The 13062-nt window shown below is 45.3% G+C and overlaps 1 protein-coding gene across 1 annotated transcript in view; it reads left to right on the top strand.

Moving 5' to 3' along the window:
- The first annotated feature begins 12610 nt into the window (after nt 1-12610).
- DENND5B (DENN domain containing 5B) overlaps nt 12611-13062 on the top strand; it is a 103978-nt gene continuing 103526 nt past the window's right edge. Inside the window, exon 1 of the mRNA XM_033514691.1 lies at nt 12611-12811. Coding sequence (XP_033370582.1) covers nt 12611-12811 — 201 coding nt within the window. The remainder of the gene's footprint in view (nt 12812-13062) is intronic.

Raw genomic sequence — 13062 nt, 5'->3', positions numbered from 1 at the left:
TCTTTTTCCATCAGCAGTTTGTTTAAGCAAGCATATATTTTGTTAGTCAGCATATAGTTTGCAAAAGCTTTCTTTCAGTCATTTCACAACCTAAAGCTAACCTGTCTAAAAATACCTTCATAGGCTCTTTCCTCAGTTATTACAAAACTCAATGTTAAGATGTTTCAAAATGCTTTTGTAGAGCTTTTTAGCTCATGTTTGTCCTACTTCCCTTTTTTAAGTGATTACAAAGTTTTCTTCAAACTAATTTATAGTTTATACAAAGGATAGTTTAAACTACGAGGTAGCTTAAAGCTTGAAATTTTGTTGTTAGAACAAGCCGCTAGGTAAAAGCATATTGTTACATAATTACTTTGTTAAACTCTGCCTTCTCCTCGGCGTGTTCCCGTTCCTATTTCTGCTGCTCGAATGATCCCTTCGCTTCTCTCTGCCCAGACCCTCTCCGGTGTGGGCAGGAGGGAGGGGGCTTCCCTCGCTTCACCGTGTTGCTGCTGTCCCCCGGGAGGGCACAGCGCTGTGGTAGGTAAGCACACCATCAAAACACTGGGGTTTCCTCCGAGGCCACATTTCCACGTGGCAGTGACTGGGACTCATTGGTGTGCGACAAGGAACCAAACCCACCTGCATGCTCTCCGATTTCTCAGTTTCTGAGCTTCACAGAGAAATTCCCCCGAATGGATTCACCTCCCTCTGAGACCTCTGCGACTCCCCAACAGCTCCCACCTAGTCTCTGCTCCATCTCCAGTCCCGTCTGCTGGCATTCAGGGAATACGAGCAGCTTGTAACAGGAGTGACGAATGTGGGGTTCTCTACCTTCCTGGTGGGACCAAGTGTACCAAATTTCTCGCGTTGCCTTTTTAGAAGGCTCTTGTGCCTTGCCCGAGGTGATGATTCTGCATCCCTTGGGGTGCCAGGGGTTTAAACCTGGCGATTCCTGAGCCCGAGCCTGGGTCTGCCCAAAACTCCGGGGTTACGAGGCCATCTAGTGATCTGTGAGCTCGTTACAATTAAAATGTACTCTCCAGGGTCGGAAAGCTGCTTGTAAACCAGGATCTCTTATTTAAATGCGTGTGATCCGCAGTCTCCCGAGAGAAGGTGACCCCTGCGTGCCGGGCTGCAGAGTGACCAGGATCCAGACAGAAGCTGGTGTCCTCCTGACACACGAAGGAGCCTGGAATCCACAGACATGTTAAACTACAGGAATACTTGCATGCCTTTTACTCTTCTGAAGCAGGACCCACATTCAGTCTTTTTAGAAATGATCCCTCGAACTGTATCAACAATTTGTGGTTTAAGCTCAAGGAAGGGTGTCATTTCTTGGAGCCCCTAGGGGAATGGTGAAGTTTCAAAGGTCTTTCCGCAGCTTTTGCTGGTCCTCTCCAAGATGAGAGATATTGAAAACATTCATAGCACCCAAAATGATGAATGAAACATGCAATATTTTGTGAAATAAAAATTGTGAATAAAACATGGGGGTTTGTGCCCTCTAGGTACTCACCACCATGCTAGGAATAAAGAACTCGGTAATGTTATCAACATCAGCTCAGGATGCCATGTAAGATATGGTACCAGGACGCTGACAGGTGATGATACAGCTCTACCTTGCACATTTTATTTTATGCCTGACATGGTTCTCAGGGAAGCTTTTGCACTTAGATCACCAGCCTCTTTGATTGATATTTTAACAAGAATCTTCTCAGATCTAGCTTTTCTGAACTTCTGATATATGATATTTTTCTTAGTAGCTATGTGAACCTCAGTCACTGCTGTCTAATACAGACCAACATCACACTTAAAAAGGCAGTTAAAAAGGATAGAATCTTAAAATCACAGAGTGACTTGTGTTGGAAGGGACCTTAAAGATAATCTAGATCCAGTCTCTCAAAGAAGTTGTCTGGCGGCTCCCAGTTGAGAGATTTCTTAGGTGAAAAAGGAGGGGTAAAGTCTTTCCCAGTAACAGTGGCAGGAATGTTAGAATCAGAATTTTTTTCTCATTTAACTACAAATAATTAGTTGTGATTGTACAGATTCTTAGTAGGAGGTAAGAAAGCCTCAATACCAGTGATAGCTGCCATACCTCTTGTGAGAGTCTAGGTGAACCCTTTAACCTTTCAGGACAAGCTTTGTGCTGATGATTTCAGCAAAGTATCAAAGCCTGTCATCCGTGAGAAAAAGAGTTTAATTTCCAAAGGCTTTTTGCTTTAGATGTGGACATCTGAAGAATTTCTGCTACAATTTCTGGTATCTTCAAATTACCAGAAGTGTGCTGGAATTTGATCTGAGGACAAGGACGTCTTTGATCACCACAAAACTTCGATTTGGTGTATCATGGAGGAGTGCAACACTTGCAAAATGCAGTTGTAGAGTAGCACACAAGGGACTGCCGGGTGTCCAAGGGAATTAGGGGATTACTGGCTGATGCTACCACTGCCCAAGTGTCTGGGGAAATCTTGTTCGAGCCAATTAATAACAAAGAAATGAAGCTGCCCAAGGACAAAGAGGACGGCAAGACAGAGAGGAGCTACCTTCACATTAGCAAGCCCACAACTCATGAATTTTCAGAGATACATAGGTTAAACTCAAAGGAAGGCAGGCCAGTGGTTCAGCAGCCAGGTGATCTTCCCAGGTGTCTCTTCCTCTTCCAGGTAGAGGTGACAAGGTCAGCTGCCCCAGTTTGCTGTGGTGAAAAGACCTCAGTGAATTTCCTTGGTGGAAATTCACCAAGGGGAAAATGGATGGGTTTAGGATGCTGTTGATTTGTGAAAAGCATCCCAGCAATCAGTATGAACAGTCAGGATTTTTGCACATTAGGATCAATTTGTGGTTGCCCAGAGGCTGTGGAAGCAAGTCAATATCAGAATGGTAGCTGGTATAAGTAGCTAAGGTAAAATTGAAGCTGAGAGCTCTGGCTTGGTAAGGGACAGCCAATTCAGTTACTTGGTCATGCCTTCAGCTACAGTCCAATTTTAGAATAACAGTACATCTTTTGCAGTTGAAGAATAGGCATCTTAACATAACAACAATCACATATTATCTGTGATGTGTCTTGAAAGCACTACATGTCCTTTTCATAGGATTCCCTTTCCCCACTGCCTTGCCAGCTGCATTAGGTTAGGAGCAGGAAGGAGCAGCAGCTAGCAGAGATGAAGGCATCAAGTGCCTTCTAGCAGTGGAGGCAAGAAGGGGAATTTGTAAGGTGCAGCTATTTTTCAGAGTGGAGTGATGAAGTGAGGAGAAACTGTATTAATCTGGCCCTTGTACTGCTATAGATTCAGGTTTTCTGGCACAGAAAATCTCTCATCTATGAAAGCCTTGTTGCTAAGAGTGAGAAGTTGAAAACTATTACCCTTGATCTCATTCTTGATTTTGTCTTTTGTCCATGTCTGTGATTGAAGTATTCTTAGCCTTAGCTGGCTGGATTTATTCATGTGCAGTCAGACAAGAGAGTACGTTTTTAGCATGAATGAAGATTGGAAAGATGCATAGAGTCAGGTGGCTTGTGCTTCTCTTTGGTGTATTTTTGGATACTTGTTTTTTCTGTTAAAACTAGAGGGTTCATATTTTCAAGTCCTGTTTTTGAACCATTGAAGTCTCCTTGAGCTAGTGGGACTTGGGCTCCCATATATCTCATGCAGTAATGAGCCTTGGGCTCCTGAGTTTCAGGTCCCAGCAATATTTTGTGATAATCAGCTGAGTAATTGTTCTGCCTGGCATCAGAACATTTATTTGTTTGGGGATTTTGTAATTGTTTTAGTCATTTTTATGTGTGTGTGTGTTCCTACAAAGCCCTGAAAGATGATGGAAGCTGAGTGAATATGGGCAGCCAGGGAAAAAGGCTGCATAGGCACCATGGAGTGTCTCTGTTCTGGTCTCCATACAACAGGTAGCTAAGTTTTCCTGAATGACACAAAGACATTTTTCATGACCTCATCCCTCCTGACTTTCTGAGATAATAAACCCCAAACCATCTGTCTTCCCCATGGCTTTGTCCCACATTTTCTCCATATGTGATATATCAAGGGTGATATGCAAATCTCATTATTTCAGTGTATATATTAGTCCTTAGCTTTTCCCAGACAGGCGAAAACAGTATCAAAGACTAGAGCTCAGCCAACCCTTAGTCTGGAGAATGAAATCATGACCACCAGCTGGGGCCCTAATACAAGTGATGCTTCTCAGTCTTGGCTCTCTGTGTTGCCAAGCAGGATGGATTAATTTCTGTGTTTAAACCTCTAGTTTGTCTCTGACAAATTCCTCTTCTGACTGATTTCTTCTCTTTTCTCCAGGTAGATTAATTGCTCCATCTTGTTCCAGAAACAAATCCTGAAACCATAGTACCTTTGGTCATCTGATTTTAAGGATCATGCTGACAGCAGCTGGTGCCAAGGGGCAAGGAAAGCAAATCAAGATTTCAAGGAGCGGCATCAGCTCGCAGCAGCTGGTTTCCTTTTGCAATTCAAATTTTCTAGTTTTCTACTGGTGCTCAGATCCTGGCACCAGCAGAACTTTTCCTTTCACCTTCCACATGGTAGTCTGCCAGAAATTTGGACCCAGGGACAGAGGAAACAATGGAGATCTGAGACAGACAAGATAGACAGGTGGTGTTTACTCTCTTGAGCATCTAGAGGAAGCTCTCTGCCAAGGACCTGACACAATATGCCTCCTCTTTTGGCTGATGTTTGCTATTGTGTCTTGGGAGGGTGTCAGGGTCCTCAAGCAGCTTAACTATGGGTCAGGGTCAGGACCTACTATTCATTATTTTGCATTAATAGCCAGAGGACATGGAAATCATGTGATACCACTGCAAGGAAAGGAACAGACACAAAACTCCCCTGCAACACCTTCCTCACATGATGAAGAGGGTGAAACTGAAGTTGGGTGAAGAAGGGCAGAATAGCTACTGTTTATGCATGTGGAGGCATAGAAAGGTCATAATGGGCTGAAAAAACTTAGCCTTTGAAACTCCTCTCAATTTTCACTGGTATCCTACAACATGTTAAGTCCACTGGCTTTCCCATCCATACTTCAGCAGCGTATCCTCTAAAATTGGGTGTTTGACATACCTTTCCTTTAGGAAACAGGCAACTCTGTCACTCCTGTATCAATAGATTTTAAACACACTTGTCAATAGATTAATATAGTTGGAATAGAGGATTTCAAAGGTCTTTTCTAATCTAAGTGATTCTGTAGGGTTGGTTTACAAAGCAACTCAAGCTGACATTAGCCCATATGTAATGGCTTTGTGTATTTCAAGCTTCTGCAAGTTCATTGTGTTGGCAGTACACTGCAATTTCTTCCCTGCAGCAGAGGACACTGGCTGCAGTGACACCCAAATGGTTTGTTGGGAGCCAGCTTGCTTTCAGCTGGACCTGTTACCTGCAAGGCTGGGCAGGTCGCACAGGGACCTGCTTGGACACCTCCTTGTCCCAGCTCCCAGGGCTTCAAAGAGCAAAGGGAGCCTGAGAACCCCCAGCCTTGTGCTGTGTGATCTCACATTTGGGATTTATCAGCTGAGGTGTGAAGCTTCAATGCAAGCAGCTGCATCGAGTGGAAGCAGCAGTGTCACCGTGACCCCAAAAGCTCTGTCACTGTGAACTTCTTCAGCTGTGGCACCATGAACTGGTGCTGGGGGAGCCAGGCAGGAGCACCTGCAGGTGAACTAATCCTCAATATGGATGAATGGCCCAAGACTAATGAAGCTTACAGGCTGTTATCTTCCAGACTAGAAGGTAAGCACTTCCCCCAATGAAATCAGTGCATCTCAGCTGCTGAGTGCCAGGGCCTTGAAGGCACTAATGGGTCTTTCTGGCCCTGGCTCTCCCCACACCCTGCCCACAGCCCAGAACCCTATTTCAGCACCTCCAAAACTGTCAGTCTATGCTCCAGCAATGTCACTGCAGGGCTGGTCTCTAGCTCCCCACAGTCCTGCCCAGTCTGTTCATAGACCCCCAGCAAGCCATTCCCTTCCCCCTCGCCATCCCAAGGTTGTGTTTCCAGTCTGGCTCCCTTCAATGTCACCCATGGGCTGACATCAGAGTTGGAGCTGCCAGATGCTCTGACAGTGCCTGGCACCAAAGGTTACCCATCATCTCTTGCCTTCATCCCTGCTGGGTAATCTTGGGCACCAGGAAGCCAACGGCTCTGATTTATCTGGGAAAATACTTTCTACTGGGTTTTCCCAGTAACAGCTGAATTTTAGCCTGGAGGGAGGTACTGAGCTAGCTCATTGCCACATTAGACAGTGTCAAATGTGCCCACCCCCAAAGGATATGCTTGATGGGAAGTGCTGGAACTGCTCAGCATGGATCCAGGCTTAAATAAGTTGTGACTATTGCTCTGCAAGGAAGTCACTAAGAAATATGATCTTCAAGGAGAAGCAAACTGCTTTGATCTGTGTCCTTCTGGTTGAGCTCCTCTGCATGAGCTCAGAGCTGATTTCCAGTAAAGCACGAGCACAGTCAGCCAGCACAGAAAAGCTGCAGTGAAGCTGCTGTCAGTAGTAACTCTCCTAAGCAGCAACTCTCCTAAGCATCTCCTGCAAGCAGATGTGCTGTTCTTGGGCATGAGGGATAAGTGGTAGAGAGGTATGGCCAAACCTGTGGATTAGATTTTTGCTAAAAGCACTAGTGGGGAAATTGAAACGGACCCTTGATTAGTATGAACTGCTTCTTGATTCAGAACATAACCCAGAGGACAGAGCAAAGGCAATCCTTGCTAAATGACATAACAATTCACAATTCATTGCAGGAAATACTTTTCATCGTCCTTGATTGCATGTTGTATATTGGCTATGGATTCGATGGCTTTGGAGTTCTTTAGCATGCCCTTGGGCTTTCAAGTGTGCTAGGATGCATTGTAATGTAGATGCAGGGTGTCTGGCACTTCTTACTGAATGAGGCTTCAAAGGGAAGTAGGAATCAGACTCTAATTACATTTGTAATAAGGCCAAAGGCATTTTGACAAAGAGATTACCTGCTGTTCATGGACAGATTTTGGGGTGGTTCACGCTTCCACTGGTATTGGTAGGCAGGGGATTACCTGATTTTTGGTAACTGAGATGAGGGCAGGCAATATTTGTGACTAGGTTTTGAACACAATGGCATTACTTAGGTAGATGTGACTGCTTGAATGCATCATCTCTGGAAGCTTTTCCCAGAGATCATCTATCTGGAAGCACAGACCACTGACACAGCTGTGCCTGAACCCCTGCCACTGCAGACAATATTGCTGTGGGCATGTGGTCCAAGCAGCTTGCCAGGATCCCCTCATGCCTTTCTCCTTGCCACAATATGTGCCTTTGAAGCTCTAGTGCTTTAAGAAGAAGCCCACAGCCTTTTCCTCATGCTTTACGTGGACAGCTGTACTCTGTTGCAAGATCCTCCTGCCTTCTCAGGCCTTTCCCAAACAGACAGTTTGTAAGGGACGGGGGTCCTGGAGCATGGAAACCAAAGGAGTTTGAAGGCAGGGAAACAAACACCTTGAGCAGAGAGCAGAAATCAGTTCAAAATAAAAAACAGGTTTGCTGTCCTCACTGAATGCCCACCTCATCTCATCTCATCTCTGGCATGATCTGCTCATCATGTCAGCAGATGATGGTGTTGGGACGCGTGGGCTGGAGGGACTCAGCGTCGGGGGCTGCTGCCCCTGTAGAGATGCATCTGCCTCTGGTGCAACGCCATCGGGCTGGCCTGGGGAACAATAGAGCTTTATGCCTGGCAGATGTTCAGGCAGTGTTTGCTTTCTTTTCCTGAGGGCAGTTGAAACACAAGGAGCGCACTGACCTGATTTGCAAAGGGGTGTCTGGTGCTTCTGCAAGTCAAGTTACAAGCAATTTGGCCAAGGTCACGAAGCAAGTGAGTGATGCTGTCAGAGATAGATGGAAATCTCTGTGGGGATGCTTTAGCTTGATGGTCCCAGCACAACACCTCCATTAGTGCATGACATGCTAGATTTATTCAAGCAGTACTTTGCTCATTAGTTTTTATCTCAGTAGCAAGTGGGAACAGTCTGCGTGTCTTCTACATCCAAAGAGCAGAAAGTGTACCTTACTCTGAGCAAAATACGGTCTTTGACCCATGGATCTTGGCACCAAACCAAACAAAAGCTAATGGTTACACATGATCTTTCTCCTGACTTCATGGAGTGAGGGACTGGAGCAAACCCTCACCAAATGGGTTGCTTGGCAGGAGGAGGTGCATCTCACAAGCTCAGTATAGAATCACAGGCAGAAGCAGGACAAAATGGCAGGAATCACCACAGACTTTTGCCATACTGTGCCACTGAACATGGGGAGAGGAAAGAGTGGGGTGGTGAAGGACACAAACTTCCAGAGAGCAGGTGTGGCAACCGCAGGGCTTGCCTAGGAGTGGTTTCTGAGTCGGTGTGTGAAGTCTGAAGTCTGTGTGCCCTGAGGGGTTGCTGTGACTTCCCCCTCCAAGACTAAACCCTTGAGGTGGCTGATTTAGCTGGGGGAGGTTTGAAAGGCCAGAGAGGAGGCCAGCCCTGAAGCAGAGCTGCCTCCTCAGCAGAGGGATGAGCTGCATGCTGAGAAGCCTGGCTTGCAGCATGATGATGATGCAAATGAAAACGGACAACAGTTCCATCCCTGCCTATATTTTGGGATCTATTTGCTGATGGTGAACTGGATGCACTCAGGAGAGGCAGACAACGCTACAGATTTGTTTGTGATGGAAGCAGTGGGAACACAGAGCCAGTCCCAGGAAGGAGGGGGGAAGAAGATGCAATATTGCATAATTTCAGTTGCCTCATGAAACCTCTCCCTCAAGGATCCTCTCAGAAAGCAGATAAGAGTGGAATATATCTGTTTGCAATGCAAGGACATGTGTATGATGAATGTACATAAAATTAATGAAATGCAATGGGCTACGATAGGGAATTAGAGATTTAAAACCTTCTGATTTTAAAGCACCAGAGCTTCAGAGGTCCTGTGGCAGAGAATCTGGGAAGTAATCACCCTTTACTTTAAGACTGCTGCATGAATAATAATTATACAATGTGTCAGAAGAAAGCCATGTGCTTTTATTCAAGTTCAATCTTTACAGATATGAGGCAGGTATAGAAGGTGAGCCACTTGCTTTAATGGTATTATAATTTGATTAGATATTAGAATATGTGCCTGCAGTATCTGCTTTCTAAGCAAGGATGGATTGAGCTGGAGGAAATGTTCTTTGCTTTAAGCCTTATGGTAAGTGAGCTGGTTTATTTGGGTTTAGACCCTAAGGCAGCCAACACCTTTCTCATGCTCTAAGCAGTCTTCTTGCATAAGCTCAGAGAATGAAAATTACATTCTTTATGAACCTCTCTATAAAATATTCTGCTGTTGTTGTTTTTCCAACTTCTGCTATAGACTCTTCCACACTTTCTGCCAGAATGACTTGTATTTTGGTCTTACAGTCCATCCTTAAGCCATCCTTATCCCATTTCTTTCAGGTGACTATTCACATCCAGCTCCTCGTGAAGGAGCTGACAACACTGCTCAACTGAAAGTCAGCCAACAAACCCTACAAAGGGTTGAAATGTCCTGAGCATTACAAACCTTGGTATTGCATCTTAGTGGTTTTCCTTCCTTCCACCCTACAGGATCTCATGACCCACAGATACTAGAGCAGAACAGGAGAGGCTTTCAATGGAAAATCAATGTGGCTTGGCAGCTTGTGAAAGATCTTAGAGGGGGAACTGTAGAGCTGTGTGGAGGAGTGAGCAATCCATCATAGCAGCATGATTTCCAATTCATGGAAGAATGATGAAGAAAATAGAAAGTGAAGCAACAGTGTTACAGTGAGGAGAAGGGACATAACCTTTAAATAGCAGGTTTTTCCACCTCTCTGAAGCATTGAGCATTGGCTTCTTGCAGAAGTAGGACAAAGAGCTTGATGGTCTGATCTTTTATGGCAGATCCTAAGGGCAGGGAGAGCTGACACGCTTGTTAGCATTTGACCCAGTTTAAACTAACAGGTTCTGAGGAACGAGGACTCACTGAGAGGTTATGGAGAGGGAAACCTGAACCAAATTGACATTGAGAGAAATATTCATGGCAACTGGAGATACAAGTACCTAAGGAAGAAGAACAAATCTGCCAAGCCAAAAACCTTCTCTTGCTGTGTTGCACCAATGGCAATCCAGCTGATGAAGGAACAAAGCTGCTGCCACAGGAGAGCAGATCAAAGTGAAAGGTCACAGGCAGATCTGGTCTATGCCAGTAAGTTTTTTGTGCCTGTCCCAGTCTGAAATTCTCATTCTTATCTTATCCCTGCTCCTTGGAGGAACATGTACGAAATTCTGACACTGCTTTGTGCTCTGCTGTGCCAGGGACAAACCTTATCTCCCTGGGGTTATTAATAATATTATTTGAATAGAGGACACCCATTTTATTCAAATCCCTTGTGGAATCTTAACCTTTCTTGTTGGTGAAAGGAAAAAATACTCATAATCCCACCCAGTTATCTCTGATCATCCTAGATGTGTCTCATTGCACAATTGTATCAGACACTGCTGCTTCCCAAGCCATACAAATGTTTTTTCATGGCATTTGGCTGATTAATTCGTATGTGCAGCATTTTGTGATACTTTTAGGCCTCCTCTTTGTTTTTCTCTCACTCTTGCAAGAAGCTCCACTGCACCTTTGTGGACCTGCTGTGACTTCTGTAAAATTTAAGCACTTGATGTTGCAAGTAGAGCAGAAGTATTGAAAGAAGGGCAGCCTTTTTAAGGAGGCACTGGTGATCAGTGAAGAGTGGGTTTGGGTGGTGAAAAGACAACCAAAATGCCTAGATTCTGCTAAAATGTCATAAAAGTCACAGATTCCTTGGGATGAGAGCCAGGATGGAGGGGGAAAAAAGCCCATGAGAGTGAAGAAGAGTTATCCAAAGGCAGTGTGCTGTACATAAAGCTAGATCAGCTAGGATCCCTAGGAGGGGAAGACCAGAACAACTTAGATGGAGGGGTTTAGGTGAGAAAATCCAGGCCCAGGGATGTAACACGGCATTCCAGAGCTCAGGCAAGCTGGGTATTGCTTGGCAAAAGATCTGTGACCTCATTAGGATGACTTTTGTGCCCAGAAGATCAGTTGTCTTAGGAGGAGAAATCAGTGTCCCCACAAAAAAATTGTCTGTGGGAGCTGGGCATATAGAAGTTGGAGCTCAATCTAACAGCTAACCCAGGAAGAATGAGTTTATTAATTTTACACCTCCAATCCCATGTGTTGTGCTTTTCCCTCTTGTTTAATGCTATATGCACTACTGATTTTATTGAGATGGAGGTGTCTGTGCACTGAATTTTATTCAAGCAAAAAATGCTGCCTTGTATAGAAGACAGCTAAACCAAAGCAATCTAGAACCAGCTAGCAGCTGGTTTTTATTTAAAGTAAAAATGTCAGAACCATTGTGTTAATTTTTGGGTTATTTTTAGAAGCAGTCTTAATGCATAGATCCTTTAGAGAGGCTGGTGAAGCCTCTGTATTGGACTTCCTGGAGACATCCATGCCACTGAGCCTCAAAAACCAGACATACCTACAATATGAGCACTTGGTTTTGAATGAGAGTCAGAGATTGACTTGTCAAGCTCTTACCATCTGACCTGAGGCTGAATAAGCAAATACATATGAGTTAATAAACAAACCAAACTAAATAAAACAACCTAGCTCTGGTGCAAAGTCGAGAAAATGACTGGTCTCACAGAAAATTTCTCTGCAGCTCCAGCGAGGTTCAGGTTGTTACTGAGTGCTGCAGCTACAAGAATTGAGGATTGTGAGAGAGGATCCATCCTCTTTTTATTTATTTTTAAATTTTTATTTTTTTTTTATTGGAGACCGGGGTTATTGGGAAGGGAAAATATTAGTTTAGCTCTTGTCTGCAGGACAGGAAGCTAAGAAATAAAACAGCATAAAATTTGTTAATTTCATGGGATGAAGAGAGAGAGGAGAGAGATGCTGACCTAGGTGGCTTCCAGGTCAGAGAGTTACTCCATGTACCTCCATAAAATGAGACATGCTCGATGAAATATCAGTTTCCTTGTAGGCAGTTTCTTATCAAAGGCACTTGTTGAACAAGGACAAATGTAAACAATAAAAAGCAAAGATGTGATTCATACTGATAAGAGGTAAAATAAAGGGGTCGTACGAGTCCACAGTAAGAAAAAGATGAAACTGCAATTATTACAAGAAGGCATGGACCAGGACTAATAAACAGATGAAACACAAAAGGATAAAAGTGAAAATACTGAATTTTGCCAACAACCTCCTTATGATATCCAGATGTCAGAATTATCGAGATATGGGGGGAATCTCATCACTTTGGAGAAAAAAAAAAAAAGTTAGAGCTTCGAAAGAATTATCTCTGCCCCTTTAAAAGTAGGTGCAGCTCCCGGACGGAGCTGCCGGTATTTTGGCATCGGGTGATCCTAACGAGAAGAATTCTAGCAGCGGGGGTAAAACGACGCTGATTTCTTTCTGCACCTGGCAGAATGGCTAGTAAATCTTAAATGAACTAGGAACGAAGCAACATTTTAGATTTTTGCTTTGAAAGGGAGCGCGGGTAGCCAAAAAATAGCTCTCCCGTAACGCGGTACGGGTGCCATCCATCACGGAGCGGGGATGGAGACCGCACAAAAGCCATCCGCCGCGGGTGGTGGCTGCTGCTTCCACATTGGGCTGGGGAGGAGGATAAGCCGTTTCCCGGGGCAGGATTCCCGCAGGAAGCGCTCAGCGCAGCCCGGGCGCCGGGCGGGGCCCGGCCCGTTCCGGCAGCGGGCCTCCGGGAGCTCCCTCCCGGGCCGGGGGGAAGAGACATTCCCCGTAGGAAGTGGCACCGTCTCCTGCTTTATTTAAATAAAGCCAACCTCTCCCGCTCACACGCGAGGGAAGCTTTAAGCTGTAATCGCGTGTCGCAAGGACCGCGGACACAAAGGGTGCCGCAGCCGCCCGCGGCTCTCCAGATGTGCCGGGAGCGCAGGGCCGCGGGGCGGGGGCGGCCGTGCAGGGTTTAAATGCCCCGCGGGGGCGGCGCGGCGGTGCCGTCCCCGCCCCGCTCAGCTGACAGCGGGGCC

Source organism: Parus major, chromosome 1A, assembly GCF_001522545.3.
Source record: "Parus major isolate Abel chromosome 1A, Parus_major1.1, whole genome shotgun sequence".
Lineage (NCBI taxonomy): Eukaryota > Metazoa > Chordata > Aves > Passeriformes > Paridae > Parus > Parus major.
The sequence above is the reverse complement of the archived record's forward strand: the minus strand, read 5'-3'. Positions and strand labels throughout refer to the sequence as shown.